The sequence below is a fragment of the Emydura macquarii genome, unplaced genomic scaffold, assembly GCF_026122565.2.
Source record: "Emydura macquarii macquarii isolate MOO-44397 ecotype Brisbane River unplaced genomic scaffold, CSIRO-AGI_Emac_v2 contig_2897, whole genome shotgun sequence".
NCBI lineage: Eukaryota > Metazoa > Chordata > Testudines > Chelidae > Emydura > Emydura macquarii.
This window is the reverse complement of record NW_027133034.1, coordinates 5578278-5602117: the sequence shown is the minus strand read 5'-3', so window position 1 is coordinate 5602117 and position 23840 is coordinate 5578278. Positions and strand designations below refer to the sequence as shown.

Genomic DNA, 23840 nt, shown 5'->3' with positions numbered 1-23840 from the left:
CGTTTTTCTGACCATAAGTTTGGTCGCTCTGACTCAAGGCTTTGGGAGTAAGGGTATTATGAATTGGGATAAACGGCTCTTCCTCTGACCTGACATCTAAGGCAAAGAAGAAGGCCGCCTGCCTGCCTCTGCGAACAAGTAGAGAACTAGGATTTCTTGTGGCTCCAGTCAGTTTGTGGACCTTCTTAAAGAGGATGTGTGTCTTTTGGTTAGTTTGGTTTTGGCATCCCCTTCCTGGTTCCTGTACAGACAGCAACATTCCATCTCTTTTGGCAAGTGAAATACATGTTAGTGTAATATACAAATGACCTATCAGCTTTAAAGTATGTTGGTTTCTAGGCATATCAGTATCTTCACGGTACCAGGAAGGGCCAATATAGAGGTCTAGAGATGACAAAATGCATAAGGAAGATTACGGGCTTCAAAGGATGAGTACCCCAATACAGGTAGACAGCAATAAAAGGATATTGTGTCGCTCACACTTAGCTGTCAACTCTCATCACTTGATGGGTCTGAGACAAAGATAACCTCAGTCCTCACACCATCAAGCAGGTAATCAGTATGGTGCAGACATCTGACATCTGAGCTCCTCTTTAGTGATTCTCACTTCTGGTGTACCCTGACACAGATTGTTTTAGGTTGTTTTAATCGTCTGCTCATACTGCCTCTGACCCCACAGTGACTCTTTTCTCCGCCTCCAGCCTGTTCCATGACACACTTCTCACTGATTTCTCCACCTCTGCCCTTACGCAACCCTGCTAGACCCTGAGTCAATTCTCCCCTTAGCTGGTGCCATCATCTAGGGAAGCCCAGAGATCCGTAACACTTCTCTTCTCTGTTCTCAGTCTTGCATTTTGGGGGGGTCCAGCAAGATAAGACCAGTCCCCACAAATCTTCTTATCAGCATCTTTAGGGAAGCAGACTCGCTGTCTAACACTTCTCCTCAACACTCATTTAATAGCTGCATGATCTGAAGACACTCCTTTTGACCCACTGCTGCTACTGAAGACCTATTATCCTCATTTAGGGTTTTATGCTCCCAAGGATGCATTGCATGGTAACAAGATATCCCTTAAAGGGGGTTCTGGTAGGGTTCACTTGGAAGCTCCAAAATATGTCAGAAGAATGTATGCAACCAGCCACCATCCCATCCACTACATGTGACTCCAGGGTCTACTTTGATGGGAGAGTTTTTTGGAGGGACAGGAGAGTCCTGAATTTGACAGACTCTTCTCCAATGTTCACACAAAGGTCCGAGTTTGGGGTCTCACTGAAACCCAAACACAACTACTTTCACCTGGTTTGGATTTCACTATAACAGTTTTGCACAGCCAGCCGTAGTTATAGGTAACACAGAGCTCATCAATGTGCACGGAGTAGTTCAAATTCCAGTGTGAATTACCTTTCAATTGTCTACACCATAAATATCACATTACTAATATGAGAGGCTGAGTGATAATGCCAATGCCGGAGTTAAATCTCTGAGCATGACCAGTGTCCACAAGGTGTTTCCACAAACACAAACATCCCACTATTAGCCTTTTCTATGCTGTTAACGACCCATTTATCCTTATTTTTTCCTGTCTCTTAACCAACTATTAATCCACAGCAGACTTTATGTACCTCATGTTCCTCTCACTCACAACTGTGTAAATCAGGAAGAATTCCAATGAAGTCACTGGGGTTACACCAAAGTAAAACAGTGAGTGAGCAGAATCAGGTCCCATATCTCTGCTTGGGTTTACCAAGTTTCAGTAGCAATACTATGTAAGAGACAATTCCTTTTTCAAAAGCCTAAATAAATTATATTTAGTGTAACTTTTTCTTTTTTTTCAAAGACTACATAAATTACATTTACAGATAGTCCTTTATATATTATTTTGTTATCTCTTTCAAAGGAATCTAACAGATTGGAGAAGCACAATTCACCCTTACAAAAGCCAACCTCTTCTGTGCTAAGAAAGGATGTAGACTCATTTGCAGTTAGAAGGAAACTCCTCAAAGTTCTTACCCTCCAAAACTCACTGGAGGGAAAGTAGGACCTGCAAAAGCGGAAGTGGAGGATAAGAAGTGCAGAAGTGGAGGGGAAACAGAAAATAAAGGAGAGTCTGAGACAGAGCAAGGAAAGTAGAGAGGGAAAACACAAAGTATAAAGCAAATAGAGGGAGAAAGCTAAATCAGAAAAGAAAATCATTCTGAAAAATACAAATAATACAAAGTTTGCTTCAGACAAAATTATGAATCTATGATGTAATGGTGACTTTGGGCTTTTCTAGCAACAACCGTGAAAAGTCTGAACATTTTTCCGTTTTGGACAGGCAATGGGTGACATTTCAAGTTTTCTATGGATACTGTAGATCACCTTCATTTTCTTTTTGAGAAGTTGACAGGAGTGCTCTTATATTACCCTCCTCAAAACGCTTTATAACTTTAATGGTTTTCTTAGCGATTTCCTCAGGTTCTTAGGTAAGGTTCACTGGTATATAAATTTCCAGGCCGACCTATTTTAAAGGTGGCTACAACATTGGCCACCTTCTGCCGTCAAGTATAACAACATTTAAAAATATATATTACATATATTTGTAGATAACTCAGGTATTTTATGCGCTAGTTTCTCAGAGAAATATCATTGTGTCTCAGTGATTTACTGAAACGTAAGGTCTAGTTTTCTCTCGACAGTACCACGCCTTCATTAGCTGTAAAGTGTAACCTCTGGATAGACATTTCCTTCTTAGTTTCTGTAGTGAAGTCCAATGCTGAGCAATCAGTTAGCTTCTAGTCGATTTCCAAATCATTTTGACTTTCACATTTACTTCCGGGTGCTCTAAAAGACCCATTATCTTTCCTCAGAGCTTCTCACTTCTGATGTACTTTAAAATATCTTATTTCTCCTCATACCTTTAGTCAGTCTTCTTCTTAGTCCTATTAAAATCTCCTATTTATGTTCAAATCGTGGACCTAGTGCCTTATCTGAGCAAATTGGGGAGAGGTCTTTAGGGTTCATGGTGATTGAGAGCTGCCCCCCAAGCACAGAGGGCTTGTCTTCACTGAATAATAATAATATTTATAATAATAATAATTGTGGCAGGACTTACTTGTGACAAGCTGACATGTTGAACAAGACTTGCCCTGTCTGCATTGATTGAAAAGTAATGGTCAGCATCATCTTAATTACGCAACTCCTTGAGGTCATGTTCTAACTCAATGTGATTGTCTAGTGAAGAAAGGGAAAGGGGACCCTTTGTATCAGACTCATTCCACTGCCTTTGGGGGATATCCTCAGTCCAGGGGGGGAAAGGCAAACCTCTTAGGGGAGACACTAATCTTGTAATCTTGTCAACGTTTAAAAAATGAGTTAAAAGTAGTTTCATTAATTACGCTTGCCTCTGAGTCCTCCTGACATTTTTTGAGGTTTTACAGACACATTTTCCTATTTAAAAAAATATTTTCTCTCTCCTGTTGCCATGTGAAAAACCCACACAAACAAGAAGAAACTGGAAATACCAACTAACTGACTATGCAGCAGAAAGAGTGAATTTGACTTGCACAAAGTGCTGTCAATTGTATACAGAGAAACGTTTTTCTCAAACCCCCTCCAGTTATAGTGCGTCTATTGTCACAAGTAAGGTAAAGCATTTTCAGACAGCAGTGGGATTTTACAGATAACTGTGACCTCCTTCATGGCTATGTGAACTGATTTGATATAGATCAATTTTTAGAAATCAGAATATTTTATCCACAAGAATTAAAGAGAAGAAATACAGTAGTTATTTTTGGTATTAAACTAATGATACATATATAGCTACGCTGTGGGAGTAATATGCTGGGCTGTTCACTCTCCAAATCCTAAAGTCATATGGGGCACAGGTCATAGGGAAAGCAAGGTACATGGTCTCTCGTCATTCTTTACTTGGTATCAGTTGAGTCTGACAAAACCAACTCCCAGCTATGTAAGTCAATCTTGAGCAATGTTTGAGTCGTGACCATCAGATCAGATATTATGTATCATTCATCCAAGAAAGGTTATATTCCACTATGTTAGATGTAGATTAATCAAAACTGACAGGTTAAGGTAAGGAAAACATATTGCATTCTTTACACTGGCATTGTCTTGAGGTGGAAAAAATTAGCATCTCCTAATGTTTTCTTTTCCTCGCTGTTAGAAAGCATAACAGAAGAGCATGCACAGGTAACTGGGCCCTCAAATAATGAAACACCGTGGACTTGATCTTGCAGCTGCTGAGTGCCTTCTGTGAGGTGCTGTGCACTGCTACTCCCTTTACCCTCATTGGAAGTTTAGGGTACTGAGCACTTTAGAGTCTTGGGCCCTCAGTGAAAGGAATTACAACAGTTTCTAAGTTTCGCTTTCTAGGATCATCTTTAGAGCCAACACTGAAGAGTACAGAAACGGAATATTTGTATTAAATATGCCTCATGAGGCACACATCTCAGGTTTGTGATGAATCAAAGGGGACAGTAGGCATACCCATCCCCTCCATCACTTCTGGGCATAGCTGTTACTCAGATACGCCTATACCATTTCTTAGTTCCTGGTCTAGAGTGGGGGAGAAAGACATTAATCAAATAGTTTGTTTGACATAGTATATGGATAAAAGACCTTGTATCAACAAATCTCAATGAAATTTATAGCCCTACTGGAGATTAGACCAGTTCAAGGGCCAAAGGTATCAATCTCAACCTGTAACAAAGTTACTCATTAATCAAAATCCGTACCAGCACATGATAGTATTTTATTGCTTTCATAATAACAAGTTTGTAGCTAGCAACCTAGACTCTTCTCTATGGTGTAGCAATGACTGAAAGCTCAATCCAGGGTTTGTTTGTTTTTTCTTTCTTTTTGGTTTGTTTCTGACAACCAGAAAAGATAAGTGAGTTTAACATATAGAGATGAAGTTACAATCAGTAATGCAGTCAGATGGGAATGTTTTGGAAATGACCTGAAACAGCTCTGAGGTCACTTATTCAATACTTTTTAATGGTTGCCTCCTCTTTAGCCGAACCTTCATAGCAATCAGAATTTGCTGCCTAGAGGTATATTGCTACCACATATTGGTGGACTCTCCCTCGCTGACAATTTTTAAATCAAGATTGGATGCTGTTATAATATGCTCTAGGAATTATTTTGAGGAAATTCTATGGCTTGTGTTATACAGGAGGTCAGACTAGATGATTACAATGATCGCTTCTGGCCTTGGAATCTATGCATCTGTGTTGGATTTTCAGTTCAGAACACTAATAGAAACTGCTATTTACTCAAATCTATCTTTCTATCTACATCGCCGTGAGTGTCCCTAGAGGATAGGGACTAAATCAACATACAAATTAGATAGATCAAATAAAGACAAATAATATGCTCCAAAAGGCTGGGACAAGGTCCTGTCATGACTCTGATCCAAAAGAGAACAGCAACAACAAAGAGTTACTGAAAATATATTACATTTAGGATAAATATGCTTTTTTTCAAAATGCACAATGAACCACTAAAGCAAACTTTGTCATGTCAATACAGGACTGCAATATAATATAGAAAGAATGGATTTTTTTCATTCTAGAGAAAACTACTGCCTCAAGGAGTGAAAATGTGATCTTCAGTAAGTTATAACTAGAGCTGGTCAGAAAAACTTTGACAGAACCATTTTCTGTTGGAAAATGCACTTCCATCAAAATTGAAGTGCTTCACGAAATCATGCTGATTTTGCTGAAATTTCATTTATGAGAAAAAACGGGGGGAAATTCAGACAGAGTTAAAACATCTTGTTCTGACATTTTAGCAATGAAATGTTTCATTTTTTTTAGAATTATTTTATTTTGTACTATATTATATAATTGTTATTGTATTAAATTTTGTATTATAATATAAAATTTAAAAATTCAAATCAAAATTAAATGTTTTGATTTTATCTAAACAAAATGTTTTGATCAAGCTGAAATTTTTTTTTTTTAATGAATTCTCTTTCATGGATAATTTCAAAATGTTCATGTTTCTTCTGATTTGAGACTAAACCAGATTTTGAAATCTGAAAATCCTTCATAAAATAGAATTTCTGTCCACTGAACAGAACATCTTAGCCTGAGATAATATAATAATACCTAGCTCCTATGTAGTGCTTTTCAACAGTAGATATCAAAGCACTTCAGAATCTTTCATGTATTTCTCCTCACAACACTCCTGTGAGGTAAGAATGTGTTGTTATCCCCATTTCACAGGTGGGGAAATGAGGCATAGAGAAGCTAAGTGACTTGCCTACAGTCGTACAGGAAGTCTGTGGTGGAGCAGGGAATTGAAGTTGGGTCTCCCAAATGAAATTCTCCCAGCCCCACCAGCTCTACTTTTATGAGTAGGAGATACTTCCCACCATGTCAGAGAAGAGATTTTGTTTGTTAAACTTTTTTTTTAATTACATTTTTTCTGAAATTGTGGATCAAGCTCCTCACCTGTACATAAACTGTGAGTTCTGATCTTGGGTCTAATATTTAACTTTCAATAGGTGAGTATTCTCATTAAACTCAATGGGACAACTCACCTGCTTAAAGTTAAGGTCTTTGTGGGATCAGGGCCTTGGAGCCCTATTAATCCTTTGAGGGTTCTGTGAAATCTTCCTCTCCACCCAAGTTAACGTAATAAATAAAATAGTACTGCTACTCTGCACTTCTATGCAGAGGCCAGGAGAGCTTGTAATTGGTAAATGGTAAACACAAATATGTACCATAAAAAAGCAAGAACAAGCTGCCTTACTACCCTGACACCAACACTCAGTGTTAGTACTACAGCTCATTGTGGCATATAGACAGCAGTGCTATGGTGCAGTTTGGGAAGCTGACAATACTCTATATCCAATAGCAGAAACTGTGTTCCCGTGATAATAAAAGTTACATCTATATTCAATTTATATGATTTTGTGCACTAGTAAATGTACAATAAAATGCTTTCACTTGTACGTATGGATCAGTCATTGAGCAATGTGAGTGGTTTCCATCAAAAACTGGTTAGTATAATAGCTATCATTTAATAAGTACCCTTTTCCCTTCCAATGCCAAGGAACAGCATTGGCAGTGGCCAGCACACCACACATCTAGCCTTCCCAGGATGAGAAGTTTGTCACAATAGGAGGCTTTGGAAGAGGAGAATCCATGAGGTAAGGGGGAGATAAGGGGGGAAAAAAAGGAAATTATGTATAACCAGAGAGGAAAGATTCCCTGCAACTAAACTGGAGAGTTCCCAGGGCCTGTGGTAGCCTCCACCGAAACATACTATACACCTAGCTTGTGAGACTTGACCATCCTTTTTTAATACTTAATTAATTTATTGGTAGTTCAAACCGCACCCTTTGAGTGCTTTGAGTGTACACATAAGTCTTCTAATAGCCTATGAGGAGTCACAAATATCACCCTTTTGAGCCCATTTATACATTCCTTAACCCAACTCCTTATCAAGAACCTGGGAAAACAGATAGGCCTTGCAGAATGCCCATAATATCAAAGCATTCAGGTCTATTGGATCAAAAAGAGAAGCAAGTTCCAAAGTCTAGGGCCCTCCATTGAAAATACAATACTGTATACACATATTAATGATTAATGATTTGAGTTAAACCAGAAAGCTGCCAGCTCAAGCACCTCAGCTGATATCATCAGTAGTGACATCACACAGGAAGCGATGTGATCTCATGAAGGCAGGACCCAAACCACTCATAAAAACAGTGCTGACACAATGGTCCAGTGAAGATTAACCATGGTGCAGAAAAATGAAGATTAATATAAACCAAGAATGCAACTGGTGGCAGGAAAAACTGCAGTGCTGGATAGTTATTTTCACACACAATTGTATGTCAAGGCTTATTGAGGATATTTTAAAATTATGCCACAAATTCAGTAAATGGAGTCATGCTTGAGGATGGGACAGCAATGTGCCTTTCAGATGGTCAGTGATAAGGCTCACTGATAAATATACGAAAAATCTGGGAAGTATGGTTATTACATAGACTATGATCAAAGCCCAGCAACCCTGGAACTATGGGCTAATACCCAAGTCACTACCTATCCTGATTGGTGACCTACCCACACAGCAAAAGCTCTTATCTGTTCTTGAAGATAAGGAATCTCTGAATGCACTGTTATTTACAAATTACCTTTGGTCTGTGACCTTTTTGTTTTCAATGGCAATTTTTAAAAGCATAAAATACAAATGATAAAGCAGCTTTAGGAAAACTCTTGCTAACATACATCAAATTCCAAAAAATTGTGTTTAGGATTCAATGCAGCATTGACACCAGAGATGATATTCAACTGAAAACAAAGCGTTTATCCTAAAACTAAAGAACTTCTTACATAACAGTTCCAAAAAAAGTACATTTTCCCTTCAAGTCTGATAACATGCAAGCCATCAAGTCTCAAATATTTTGAATGCTTACTTCAGTTGAGAGCCCTGCTTTCATCTGAGATACATAGATGATCTCCTGTGGAAAGAGGGTACAGGGCCAGGATTCCTACCAAGTGTTCAACTGCACTAGTGAAGGAGATCCAGACTGTAATGTCTGGCACAGCACAAACCCAAAAGGCTGGTCTCACGACTGTGGGAGTGGCTAACAGGCTAGCATATATGCTAACCTGAAGTCCATGCTGTTCTTATTCAAAGGAGCAGATGCATAGGCCCTCATACATCCTCCTACCCCCAGAAACTGTCCTGTTCCTTCTCCACTCTTCCTCACAAACATCCTGCTGCAGAGTAGGACTAGGCAATGCCCTGGTTCCCTGTCACTCGATGACCAGGGTCAGAATGGGTCCTACATTAGTTTAATCTGTCTCTTTAATGCCTTTGAATGTGTGATGTATGCCTTAAGAAACAACTGTCTTTGAAGACAGGATAGTTTATACCATAGACAAAATTTTCAGTGCACAAAGAAATATGACAATGCTATTATTAAACTGCAGTCATTTGCCTAATTTGACTCCTGTTTCTTCCTAAACCTGGATATAATATGACTAAAATACTTCACTTAGGTCTTGCTACAGAAATTGAGTACATAGTTTAAATTTGTTTGGGAAGCCAAGTTCTCCAGTCCAAGCTTTAACTGTGACTGTTACAGGTAAAAAAAAAAGAAAAAGAAAAAGATTGTGTGTGCACTCATGTCACTCTAACAGGAACAAGAAGCAGATGGATGGAATAATTAATTATCTAATCACACTATATCTGTCACGAAGACATAATTCTGGGCTTTATTCTCTTGCTTCAAAATACAACTGACACTGGAGTCAATGGGAATTACTTGTACCATATGGGGTCTTGGAGGCAGCGAACTGGACACCCAGACAAGAGGTTTTTTTTCCTTCCTTAAATATTTATGCTCCTTCCCACTGCTGAAACTTTATTCTATAATAAATAATTCCCCAAGAGCACTGCAATAGGAAGCATTCATTATGCTTGTAAGGAGTTTATGAGCCTTCATTAATTTACAGAAAACTGAAAAGAAAGTTTGCCTTTTTCTGAAGATGCTATTTTGTCCCCTACAGAGGATCATAGCAGAGCAACTCAACAATTAGCATGAATCAGAGCCAATGGCCCTCTTTATACTTACCATGTACCACATGCTTGGCCACTTGGGATCATTGAAATAAGTGGACTGGGTACCACCAGGTTTATAATCCCTCTTTATCCTTCTTTTTACTACCTGTTGTTGTATCCACTCCACCTGCCAACAAGAAAAACATTTGGTAAATGTTAGGATTCCATGAAGATTATCAAGAAATGTGTGAAATCTTGGGAGGTTTCCCATGACTGAAGTCCAAGTCTATTTCTTGTTAAAGAGTTCATTTTGGCAATGGGAAATGCACAGCACACCTTGTCATATGGTTCACAAGAAAATATACCAATTTAGTTAGTACTACAGGTTGCCATGCACAACTATTTAAGTCTTCTGCTAACAGGAATTCATTGGCTATCATCCATTGAACAATGACACTGCATATTTATTATTATTAATAATAATAATTAATAAACTGATCCCTTATTGTAGTTATAAAACTGGTTACAAACACAAACATTAACAGTTAATCAGAAGAAAAGTGAAGGGGATTTCCCAGGGTTTTTCTTTTTTTCATTTTTCTTTATTTCAGTCTTTTCTTGTCAACTGCTAATACTAGAAGGTATTCAAAAACTCCATTTAAGGAATATCTAAATCAACCTCATGAATAGACCAAAAAATAATTTGTAATTCACGGTAGTGAGATTATTTGTCATGATTCACTCTGTTTTCAGGAACTGAATTTTCTGTAAAATTAAAATACTTCACAGGAAAAAGCAGCAGGCTATTGCACAATGGGTAAAATTACAACAAGAAGCTCAAAATATAAATGAAAGACGAGATCGAGGTCAAAATCAGGCTTCCAAAGTCAGCTTTTTGTGTCAGATACTTCATCTAAGACTCTGAACACATTAAAAAAGGGTGACACCAAAAGTGACATCCAGACCATAGCAGATATTAATTTTGAATGCTTTTCCATCAACACCATTAACCTTTCTAAATGAGAGGTTGCTGCTATAAATGTAAATAGTGTAAACTGTCCACAGTCAAACCCAGGTTTTACTTGCATGCTTGTGGCTTACTGACAGCTCATATTGCTGCTGAATTGCTGGTACAGAATAAAAATATAAACATTCAATTCACAACTTCCCAAAAAAGACAGCCACTGCTTACAGCCTGCTCTGCACCTTGCACTCCTGCTTCCCAGACATGTACACATACATACCCAGAGAAATAAACTTTACTTTCAGAGCACATCTTTATTTTCTTGTTTCAGCTCAGAGTCACTAGCTAGGGACAATATTAATGTTTTCCCATAGCAGAAAAATATCTCCAACCATGCATTCTTAATTCTAGTTCAAATCCTGAGATCCCAAGGCAGGCAATGCATGAGTGAAAATTGATGGTCACATGCTTCCCTGGCTTCTGAAAACCGAGGGGATGCATAACCTCCAGATTCTGATCATGGTGAAAGAAAAAAGAGGAATCTCTGAACCTGTGGAATCCCTTCTGTGGGGCAGTTTTCTAAGGGGTATCACTTTCTTGTGGTGGTAGAGGACAGTGTGGGGCCAGGACTGTGATAACATCATAGTTTTTCCCTCTGCACCAAGCAACATCGCTAGCTGAGCATTGCTTCAGAGTCAGTGGCAGTGGCATGGCTTCTGCAGGAAGAGCTGTGATGTCAAGGGACACAGAACAGCAGAGAAGCTGGCTGATGTTGTGTAAGCAAGTTGAAGTCCCTTTTCTCTGTCAAATCCTCCAATAGCTGCCTCTCCCATATCTGTGAGTGGGAGGGGATTGAGAAAGTTTTGATAAGTCCCTTTTGTCTCCTGGCCATCCCATTCCTCTTCAAAAAGTATGCGTGGCTGGGCTGAAATCCATCTCCTGGACTTCTTCTCAGCAAGCCTGTGAATAGTTAGTGGGTAGGCTGCTGCCTTCAAATATTACACGGTGCGGAGCTTCATTCAGAAAGGGAGGGCAGACGATCATTCTTGGGCACCTCTGATGCAGCAAATTCCTGGAGCATCCAAGATGTATAGAACGTAGCTGGCCAGATGCAAAGAGAGAGGGCCAAAGATCTGAGTCACTCCTGATGGCAATCAGTAAACATAGGGACAACAGAGACTGATTAAGGTTCAATGAGACCCAGATCCACATTATTTTTAACTCTCTCACATTAAAAAAGTTGATGTCTCACAGATCTTCAACAGATGCTCCCTCCCAGTCCCCTATTGGTGGCATGAACTCTCTCTTCTCTGATAATGGATACTTGTTTTCTCCAACTCATTCTCTCATGTAAAACAACCCAGTCCTCTCCAGCACATATAAGGCCACACTTGCTACACTTTAGCTGTCATTCTGCCTCTGACTCATTGGCAAACTAGGTCCCCTTGGACCATGAACCTGTCTTAATCTGCCCCTGACATGCTGAGGTCATGGAGAAAAGAAACTTCAATACAGCTGGATAAGAAAACAATGTTTTCAAGACTTATGCAAACGCAACCTCCAAATCCTTTTTGATTTAGCCATTATTACATATTACTAGTCACATTTTCAGTAGAACAAGGAATCTTTGATGTCTACACTGCACAAACATTTACACTCTGCCCTTTTTCACAAAGAAAGGCACTATCTGTAGTGATATAGTGAGGAGTTATAAACCCAAGTCAATTTAGTAATTTGGGCGTATATCAGTGCTGGTGCCAAAGGGATTTCACAAAGGCTGTTACAAAATAAGAACAAAGAGAGAGACTCAGCAGAAGCCTTCTCTGTCTGCACTGGGAACATTTTTCAAAAATTTCCACCATTGCTAACACCAGTTCAGCTCCATGAACACTGGGGGCCCTTGTGTAGAAGGGTGGTAGCTGCTATTACTGTCCTAAGCACCATATTCACCTATTCTGCTCTACATGGGGTGATATGACATGGTGCTTAAAATGGAGGCAGCAGCCAGAAGCCCATCAACAGTAAGGCTCCCAGTAGAACTGGAATTGTTATCAACAACTGTGGGACATTTTTGAAAATCTTTTCTAGTGTAAACAGGTCCATAGAGAGTACAGCACTCCAGGAGAGTCTGACACACATACAAGTTTAAGCAGAACCAGAATACCCTCTCTATATGCAGAGGCGGTGGAGCTTAGGATTCCTCTGACAAGAAAAAATGCAAAACTGTTTTATTATTCATTGTAAAATTATGATTTTGGTGTTTGTTAACTGCCTATTCAGTATTAAATACCTGCTGACCATTAAAAAGTTAAAAGTGAATGCAAAATAACAGTGCTTGTGAAGGCTGAAAGCTTTATTAACAAATACAGCAATGTGGTCTCAACACTAATCTGCTTGTCCATGTCTCAAAAGGTACAATTAGTTTATTTTGTCTCAGATCAGATAACTGAGAACACTTATCATACAATTCCTTAGTGCCAGCAATCATAAACCCTTCCTCATTGCATCACTCCTGTCCACTGTGGACCCAGAGCAATTACTTGGCACATAAAGAGATTTTTATGTATAAAACTGAACCCATTTGTAAATCAATGTTCTCAGCATTTAGGAGAACGAGGGGTTTGCATTTCAATGCACTATAGACGGAGCTTGTTTCAGCAAACAATTCATTGCATTTGCCAAAAGAGGTTAGCAATTGTGTTTTAAAGAATCTACCTGTCTATCACTGGGATCACATCTGTGAGATGCTGAATATTTCCTGCAAGATGAGTACCTTCCACTCCCAATGAACTAAGTAGAAGCTGAGGATATAAGCATTTTGCAGAAGCTGCTGTGAAGCTTCCCAGATGGGGCCCAAATACTGGAATGACAGGTGACATAACTCACTGTCCTACCATAAAATCAAACCGCAAAAATATATATACAGCAGATATATATACACTATCATTGAACCATAATGATCCATCCCGATACACTAAGCCTGATTCTTCACTAACTTGCTTTCTGTTCCCAATATGCTAACCAGCTCTACAGAAGGACCTCAGAAAAACTGAGGCATCATCTCCTGCACCTTACACATTCCAAAAGGGACCACTACAAACATGAAATGCTCATATGCTCCCACACATTGGAAGGCAAAAATCAGGAAGCCTACCTGGAGATCATGCAGAAAACCCAAAAAATTCATCTAAAAAAACCAGTCCAACACAAAAACAAAAAGCGGAGCCAACTACAACAACTCCACAACCAACAGAACACCACCTCCAGGAGAAACCGAGACACCATGACCCACTACATGGAAAATGCAAGACACCCCAACACTATTAACCTCATCAAGACTACCCGTAACCAAAACTGAAAGAGCTGTACTCTGCAAGGGACTGAATTTCTGCCCCACCACAGAACCTAATACTATACTAACATGTGGAGAACTAAAAGAATTCTTCCACTGACTCCACCTCAAGGAATTCTTTCACAATAAAGATGACACCACCCACAATAACCACATCCCCACCGACAGTAATAAGAAAAAACAATAATTTGGCTGGACACCCCCGCAGTGGATGAAACCACACACTGGATCATTACATTAATTGCTTCAGGAAAAAAATTGACTGCAAAATCCTCAACAAACATTACATCCACTATAATCTCTCTATCACCAAAAGATAGCTATACAGTTCCTAACATCCAACCACCAGATAATGATCAAACCAACAGATAAAGGGGGGGCTATAGTAGTCCTTAATCATGATGATTATGTCAATGACACCAAGAGACAACTCTCTGACACCACCAACTATAAAAAACTAAAACTAAAACTAAAAACACCACAATTCACACAGAAATTTAAAGATACCATCAAATCCTTCTACAAGCATCTCCAAGAAACACTCTACAACCTCACCCCCATTAAACCATCCCAGAGACTTTCTACAAGCTTCCCAAGAAACATAAACAAGGGAACCCAGACAGATCCATCATATCTGACCACAGCATTCTTACTGAAGAAATATCATAACTTATAAAAACCATCCTCAAATCACTCAGCACACAAAGAGCCAAATTCTTCCAAGTTCAACTTCCTCCAGAAACTCTGTAACATTAACAACCTCCCCCAGAACATCAACTTTGCCAGTTGGGTGTCACCTCACTATACCCCAGCATCCCCCACCACCATTATACCTCAAATACCTACAAGATAATATACAATGCTTGGAAATCCATCCAAAACACATCCCCAAACCCATCCATTTCATCCTCACTCACAGTGCCTTTACCTTTAGCATCAAATATTTTGTCCAAACCATGAGAACAGCCATGGAACTATGATGGCTCCCCAACATGCCAACCTCCTCACAGGCCACCTTGAGGAAGAATTTCTGGAAAAATTCTCCATGAAACCAATATTATACCTGATATACATTCACGATATTTTCATCCTCTGCACAGAAGACCTAAACTTCCTAACTGATTTCCACCACCACATCAGCAACCACTACCCATCCATCAAACTCACTGGAACACTCTCACACCAGCATCAACTTCTTGAACACGGGATCAGCTTCAACAACAGAATCCTCCAAACAACTATATACAAGAAACGTACAGATCACAACACTTACCTCCTCAGATCCAGCAACCACTCCAGATACACCACAAAATTTGTTATCTATAGCCAGGCATTCAGTACGGCAGAATTTTCTCTGAAGAGAAATTCCAGGATACACACCTAACACATTTAAAACCACCTTGACCAAACAAGGACACTCCACCAGAGAAAAGATCACATCATGGCAACAGCCACCCAACCCCTCCCGGAAGAATCTGCTTCAATATAGGGGAAAAAAACTCACATCCTACACATCCCTAGTTGTCACCTACCACCGCCCATTCTGGAACCCATATGGGGTATCATCGAAAAATTACAACTCATATTTGATGGCGACCACATCCTGAAATAAATCTGTCTCAAGCCTCCTCTTCTGGTCTTCAGACATTCCCCCAGTCTCATCAAGATGATCATCATCGTCAGAAGCAAGCTCCCAAGAGACAAGGACACACCAGCTTGAACCAGTACCACAGACCCTGCCAGAAAAACAGATGCGAAACCTGCAGACACATCTCCAATGCAAGGATGATCAATACCCCTCCCTCCCCATAACACTTCTTTCAAGATCCCTGGGTACTACATATGCCTATCACAGCATGTGATTTACCTTATCCAGTGCATCAGATGCTCCAATAACAACTATGTGGGTGAAACCAAACAATCACTACAATCTCAAATGAACTCACACAGAAACATGATAAAAGACAAAAACACCGTATCACCCATGTGTGAACACTTTTTACATAGTGATCACTCCATATCTGATCTTTCAGTACTTGTTCTCAAAGAAACCTGCACGACGCCTCCAGAAGGCAAGTTCATAACACTGCTAGACACTGAAAATCATGAACTCAACAGGGGCACTGGCTTCATGGCTCATAATTTGTAACACACCTGCCTGCTAATCCTTAGTGGCCCACTCCAAACCATTTTTACATCACAATGTAACCCTTATTGCCCACTACATTACAAGTGGCCTCCTGCAGTGCATTACCCCTTATGTGTAACAATCAGTCCTAACTTGTATTTCACTCAGACACTCTTTTTTCCTTTCCCAGAGCTGAAGAAGAACTCTGTGTAGTTGAAAGTTTGTATCTTCCACCAACAGAAGCTGGTCCAGTAAAAGGTCTCTCTCGCTTCCTCCTTGGGTAGGCATTTATAACAGGCTAAAGTGGGTGTAAAATGCTACTCTTCCCATTTGGTGCATTTTACATCCACTTTGCACAGACACAAATGACAAAACAAAGAGCCATGTGGAGAAAAATCCAGCCCAATACACTGTGCCTTACCACAGTCCTCCTCCCATTGGTGTGTATGCATTTTTTTAATCAACACGCTCTGTTGGGATCTGTTTTAATAACTGTTTTTATAATTGCATTGAGAATGTGCCAACACACTCATTTGGAGCGTAATTAAAAGCATCACAGGAGACTCATTTTCTCAGAAGAGGAGCTCAGGTGCATTAGAGGAATGACATTTAGTTTACAGAGGCTATCATTTCTATAGTGCTCACTCCATGGAGCGACAGGGCTTTTTCCTTAGTAAGTGAACAGAAAGCTTGCCAGTTGGTCTTGAGTCTAAGCTAAACTGTCTGATCACTGATTGTAATGCTGAAGAATACGTCAAAGCTCAGCAGTTATTTTAGTGTCCTGCCGTATATTTCCATTTTGCATTTTATGTATATATATACACCCACACACTTTGCTGCCTTGGATTCGACTGATGATGTATGAAAAGAGTTCATTTGTTTAAAAATGTTTCCTTTTAAAAAGTGTCCACACTTCCTATCCCATAGTCCTTGAAGGAAAATGTCTGGAGTAAGTGATTATGCAGATTCCTATTTTTTGCCAAAAGGAGACTCTATGCAAACAATGAGGTGCATTTTAACATTTCCATAAAGTCACACTTAGCTGAGGGAGAAAAGTGCACATTTTCCAATTGACTTCAGCTCCAAAAATTCCATTTCCTGAATGTCTAGAAATCAAAGCCAAGCCAGATTGGAAACCAAACTATTTAAAATAAAAATCATCATTTCCAGTCTCCTCATCTCAGCACTCACACGGTTGTTCTGTGCAAAATACTGCTTTTCTTCACTGATGTGCAAGCAGTGCTGCTGAATAAAAGTTGCTCTGAGCTAACTCAAACAGCCCTTTTAAAGAAAGGTGATAACCAGAACAATGAGATGTTATCTTTCATAAAGCAAAACACTTTTCTCTCACTTTACTCTCCTTCTCACTCATTCAGTGTAATGCATTCAAAAGTGGTCTTGTAGGAGACTGCTATATCAAGATCTGCAGCAAAACAGATAGTGAAAATGAGAGAGATTCAACAAAAGGTATTGACAGGAGAGGAAAAACCGAATTGTTAATTAACGAAGTACTGAATTAATATGTTTAATCAGAAAAAAATAAACCACACCAATTTTTCACCAGTGTAGCTTTCTAAGGAGAAGTTTATCAAAACACTAGAAATTGTAATATGGGCCATACTTAACTTAACTGCACTATATGTGTTAGACATCTTTTGGGGACTGAGCATTTTCTAATTTTTAATATAGCTAGTGTGGGTTTGTTGCATTAAATGTTTTCTGGTTTTCAAACTGCACTGGAGATATGTAGTTTAGTTTCTATTTCTTTGAGCAAATACAGTGCACATGCATGTGATAGGTAAATAGCAACAGCTACAGACAAGCTTCAGGCAAAAGCTTGCCCTATGTGTATGTGTGGGGGGCGGGGGCAGGGTTTCACAGGAAGAAAAAACCGTGGATGTCAACCATGAATAGGGAGTGGAATCTATCCTTTTAGCCTTGCAGCATGGAAATATGTGGGCCTTAAGTCTAGGAAGACAGGCTGCATGTACACGCCACTCCCAATCCAGTCATAGTTCCAGTTGTCAGACCACCATTCATCTAAGTCTAGCCTATGTCTGTAAATTGGAAATAGAAATAGCTGGTCAGCTACCAAGGAAACAGGGGCTTTAGAAATACAACAGATTAAACAGTACCTCCCCAGACAGAAGTCTTGGGAAATGTCACAAAACAAGCAATGAACCTGGATAATTTGTATTGGATGAGTGAGTGGCTGATGTCATGGGGAAAGGTGGAAATGGACAGCAGGCAGCACTTTCACTTACTGGAGTGGGTAGCAAGGAAATCGCCTTGATAAGAGACATAGTCTTTTTGAAGTCAATGAACATTACAATTCAATAGATTTGGTGATTGGCTATTTTAAGTGATCAGCATGATGAAAGCCACAAACCACATGGACATATATATGTAATAGTGTTATCCCTATCTCTTAAGGACTACACCTTATAGATTCCCCTAAGCTGAATATATGAACTGGATATATTGCCCTGTTGGCAAGAACTGTGCACGGATAGGAGCCTGATGCATACGTAAATGTCCAGCCATTGGACTGTGGGAGTGCCCCTTTCCCTGGTCACTTCCAGTGCTGCTGGTTGGATTAGTGCCCTTTATTAACGTAGCCACTGTGAACTTCCTCACACAACACAATTCATGATCTGCAAAACACTTCTACTATCCCAATCTCCGCAGGGACCTCTTCCTGTGTTCTTCGTCAAGCCATGCTATGTAATGATTCTGATATTCTGGTAAATGCCCGCTGGTAAATGTGACCACCAAAAATACTGCACTTAACACGTATGCAAGGAGTGGAAAGACACTACAATACTTTTTCCCTTTTTCAACAGGTGCACAATGGGATTTCATATGCAATGGAATTACAAGTTTTTAGCAGTGGATGCAGGAAAGAAATGTGGGAAACATTTAGAAATTTTAAAGATACAGTTTATGGTGTTTGTTTTGATATTGTTTTAGAGCCATTTCTTTCAGCCCATACTCTGTATTGCTCCTGACTTCAATGAGAGTTTTGTCTCAGTAAGTCATGGGTAAAGACTATAGGACTTGTCCCTTATTCTGAGTTATAAATGTTGGTGAGGTTGGTATTGTCTTAAACTGAACTAAAGATGGAAGAAGACATTTAGGAAGGGAAACAGAGAATGGAAGTATGTATTCTCATATCCCTATAACTTCCATGTCACAAACCATATTTAAGTACACCAATGCACAACAGCATTCTCAATTTGTATTGACATTTCAACAGTGCAAAAGAACAAAGCTGGAGATCTGCATCAGGACGACACTCCAATACCTCCAAAGCCACATGTAACTTTAGGTATTTGATATTTGAAAAGTGTGTACACATTTTCAATGTGAAAATTTGGAAAAAAGAAAACACGATTGGTGAGCTCTTCATGTTATTTTGAAAACAAATGCTTTAAGAGTTGATCTTTTTAAAAAACAAACAAACGAACAGGCTTAATTTCCCCACCTCCCTACCAGCACTTTGAGCCTCTCAGTAACAGTAGCCAGTTTGCACATAAAAATGGGTGAAGACAGTAGGACAAAGTAGCTGTTGACCCAAGTCAAGAGCATGGGAAATGATTGCAGATACCATTTCATAAACTGCAAGAATCTAAAGTTGGATAAAAGTTAATGAATCCAACAGTGGTAAGTGATACATTCTCACTGATTGACAAAGTGCTTCTTCAACAAGGGTCAATGGCTATCCACAATCAAAGCAGTTGACATAATTATGCTACACACATTCTTGAAAAAGCATGATAAAAAAGAAAAAAAAGCATGTCAAGACAATCTAGGGAACAGAGGGGGAAAATGAAGAGCAAGAAAATGGTTGAAATTACTACTTGTGTCTGTATAAATACATCCTATGTAACAGCAGGGCAGGCTATAATAGTTTGATCTGTGGAGCAAAGCAGTTAAAAGGCCTGTCAGAAATTCAATGCATATGTTTCAAGTCTCACTGCCATGGAAAAGCCAAGTAGATTTGTTGTAAATGTGGCTGTAACTATCCACTTTGCTATATGCAAGTAAACAATCTCTCCATCATAGTGACACAGATATCACAGTTTAACGTATACATGTTCACAGGGTACTACACACATTGTCAGCATTGCCCCTACACTGGCGAAAGGGGTTTTCCATCTGTGCAGGAACACCACCTCTGTGAATGATGATAGCTGTTGACGGAAGCATTTTTCTGTTGACATAACTGCATCTACAGTGGGGGTTAGGTCAGCATAGCTATAGTGGTAAAGGGTATGGATTGTTCAAACACCTGACTGATGTAGCTATGTTGATCTAATTTTTAAGTGTAGGCCAAGCCTCGGTTTTTTTGTATCTGAAAATCTTTTGCACTGCTATAACACCCTCCACCTGAGGATCTCAGAGCACTTCATAAACATCAATGGATTCAATTTCACAGCATTGTGAGGTAGTTAAGTGTTATTACCCTGCTTCGCAGATGAGGAAAATGAGTCATAGAAACCTATGAAGGGCCCAGCCCTGGGTGGAGAGCAGAGCAGAGCAGAGCAGAGGTGCTGCTCTGAGAGCTCAATGACACCCAGAGCTGCTGGGGAACTCAGCTGCTGTGCCAAACCTTTGGTCAGAGGTTCCCAAACCGTTGGGCAGGCATAACATGGTAATCAGAGCGTTGCTAGGACCTGATGAGGCCATGCTGAAGGGCTGGTGTCAGTAGGGGTCTCTGTCTCACAGGGAAAGTGGATGAGGCTCTGTATGGACTGTCTCAGTTCCCAGGACTAGGCTCCCTGCCTCCACTACCACAGTTGCAGCAGACACCCACCAGCAGCTTCCCTCCTTTGCTGGGCAGCCCAGTGGGGACTCTGTGAGCAGGGACGCTATACCCTGGGAGTACTCTCTCCCCTGCCAGACACGGTCCCTGCTCAGTGTGGCCCCAGGGCCCAGAATGCCATCTGCTTTCCCTGCTGAACGGACCCTGCACATGGGAAGTGGTCAGGGCCACGGTGAAGGACTGGAGTCAGCAGGGGGCTCTCTCTAGCAGGGGGGGGCAGTTCTCAGTCACAAGGCGCAGCCTTCCACTCTCCTCCTGACCTCAAGCCTTCGGTGTGGCCCTTTTCACTTCCCTGTGGGCAGGGCAGTGAGATGGGCAGGGAACTGGGTCCCAGTAGCTGAGACCAACTGAGTGGTGCAGGGATCAGACAGCTTCCTCAACTGCTACATGATGAGTAACCCCCAGCCTCCACTGGGTACTGGGCTCCCCTTCACCATCACCACCCCACCCCAGTCCTTCCCCACCTCAGCCCATGTGGACACCAGGAATTCCTCTCCCCCGACCTCTGATATCCATGAGCTCCAGACACCCCTCCCCTCCCCCTTGTGAATACAGGCCATCCCCTCCCTGCTCTTCCCCACTTCCTGTGAGGGGTCATGAATTCTGAATTCAGCAAAGCCAGTTTGGGACCTTCTGCTTTAGGAGAATTGCAACATGATTTCCCCTCTGCAGGTGGGCAGGACTTTTGAACTGTATGACTGTATGTGAGCATGGGAGAGGTGTGGTTCTACTCTCCCCACTCATCTCCACAACTTTGAAAAGGCCCTCAACAGCCCTTGCATTTATGGCAGCAACTATCAGGGGGTGAACCTGAGAAAAAGGACAGCAAGCTCTTTGCAGCCTCCTCCTGTTGTGCACTGTATAGGGGCAGACTGCAATCCGGCTCAAAGCGACTAGAGGAAAGTCACACAGTAAGCTTGGGGCAATGCTGAGAATTAGATACAGGTCTCCTGATTCCTTCTTTTGTGGTTTTAACACAACACCATCTTCAGTCTTTATACCAGTTTTTTTAGAATAAGCATATGTCTTCATTACCTTTTAGCTTTAAAATTTGGGGTTATAGTAACAAGTTCATAGGCTTTGGAATCAGTTTCAGAGATAACTCACCCTTTGCAAAGCCCAAAATGACCTTCATTCCAGCCTTCTGGCAACTGTTATGTTAATATAAGCCATTCTAGCTCCCTAGCCACGAGTTTGTAACTGCTCACAAATTACAAGGAAATAGAACTCTGAAATACCTACAACCAAATATTTTGTTTTGCATGATACCCAAGGCTAAGTTCACACCATTTGATTAAATATAATATTAATGTGACTGATTTGGAGATAGCATAATATATTCTCTATAGTTTTATTGTACCATGAGGATTAGTATTAATATTGCATTGAACACAAAATGATATGACGTCTTTAACTAACATGTCTAAATGCGTCTTCTTAGGAATTCTCAAATCAGATGCAGAACCAAGTATCCAGTAGGGGATTGTAATTTTAAAAACCCTTTACCACAATATTTTAATTAGCTTTGGAATCTAACATCTTACATTTGAAATGTCGTGGGGTTTTGTGTTTATATTACTGGAGTGATGATCATATTAAAAAAAGCACTGTTGAACTGTCTAATTGATTTTTGCTCTCCTTAGGCGAGTCTTATAACTCTGGCCATGAATCATTTAAGTCCTTGAGAATTTTGCATTTGCTATTTTCAGATACCCTCAAATTATTTACTAAATGAGTTCGTAAGCAGACAAATCTCCCACTGGGCCAAATTTTGCTCTTAATAACATTAGTGTAAATCTAGAGTAATTCCAGTGGTCTATATTCACTCAAGGGTTTACATTGGCTTCTACCAGCATAGATCCTGGTGCCGTGGTAGTAGAAAATCCACTGAGGGCTGTGGTGGCAGTACAGAGCAGCCACAACCAAGTGATCCATAGGGGCCTAGAATGGTATACTGACAGAGCCATTCCTGAGTGGCTTCCACTGGCCAGGATACAGATGAAAGTAGTTCCCATATATTCTTGTTTCTTTTTAAAAAGAAATCACCCCCTCTACTCAATGTACTTTTCAGCATACAGCAGTTTTGTTGAATGGTACACTTTGCCATTGTGGAAATCTCTGCCAAAACTATATGATTGATGGATAAATTCAATCACAACAGTTTCACCCAAATGTAAAACTTTTCTAATCTAATCAAGTGTTTTCAAATTTTAATACATGTTTTTGCCAACTAAACATGGGAGGTGATTGCACATTCTTCCACTTCGTGCCATTGCTGCTGTGTAATGCTGATCATAAAAAAAGGCTGACTTCTCTTTTGACGTAGGCATGCTGTTTAGTAGAGATCAGAATTGGACCAGAAATATGTATCTTCTGTTTAGCCTTATTTCTCTGGTCATTTTTTATTTCTTTTGCAATTTAGGCAAAGGTCAGTAGCATCTTTTACTATTACACCTCCTCTGGTTCTGAGGAATGTATCTCATTGTGGCCAGAACATTAGCTTTAATGATCTTCCCTATCTCATTACAACTGACATTTTTGTCCCTGTTCTCTGTCTACAAAATACGAGAGTGCTTCCAACCTTATTGCCACCTCAAGCCAAGGGTGCAGGGGAGGAAAAGCAAGAGGAATGTTCAATCTCCTTTAAATCACAAACACTGATGAATTCATCTTCTTTTTCTTGGCCTGTGACCTGAGTTTTTGCACACCTCATTATCTACTGCACTCTAGTCTCCCACCTGGCAGTGTAGTTAGTTGCTACTTAAAACATTGAGATTGCAGCAGCTCTTAAAAACCATCATCACCTTCTGAAACATTTTGCAAACAGCTACCCATGAAAGAGGCATGTATCCAGCCCCAGGGAAAAATGTAGTCCAACTCCCAGTGCAAATGGGAAAGGATTGGAGTCTAACTTCCTAAATCCAGTAGCCGGAAGCAAGCCAAATGTTTTCTCAACTGAAGTACTATTCCCACACCTCAAAAACCACTGACAGTGCTTCCAGCTAGATGGTATCTCTCAGATTCCGCAGGTCACACCACATGAAAGTTGGA

The 23840-nt window shown here is 40.2% G+C and overlaps 1 protein-coding gene across 5 annotated transcripts in view; it reads right to left on the bottom strand.

Annotated features, from left to right (window-relative positions):
* PCSK5 (proprotein convertase subtilisin/kexin type 5) overlaps positions 1-23840 on the bottom strand; it is a 287773-nt gene that overhangs the window by 222062 nt on the left and 41871 nt on the right. For all 5 annotated transcript variants that reach the window (XM_067569064.1, XM_067569066.1, XM_067569067.1 and 2 more), the window contains exon 3: positions 9594-9707. In XM_067569064.1, coding sequence (XP_067425165.1) covers positions 9594-9707 — 114 coding nt within the window. The remainder of the gene's footprint in view (positions 1-9593; positions 9708-23840) is intronic.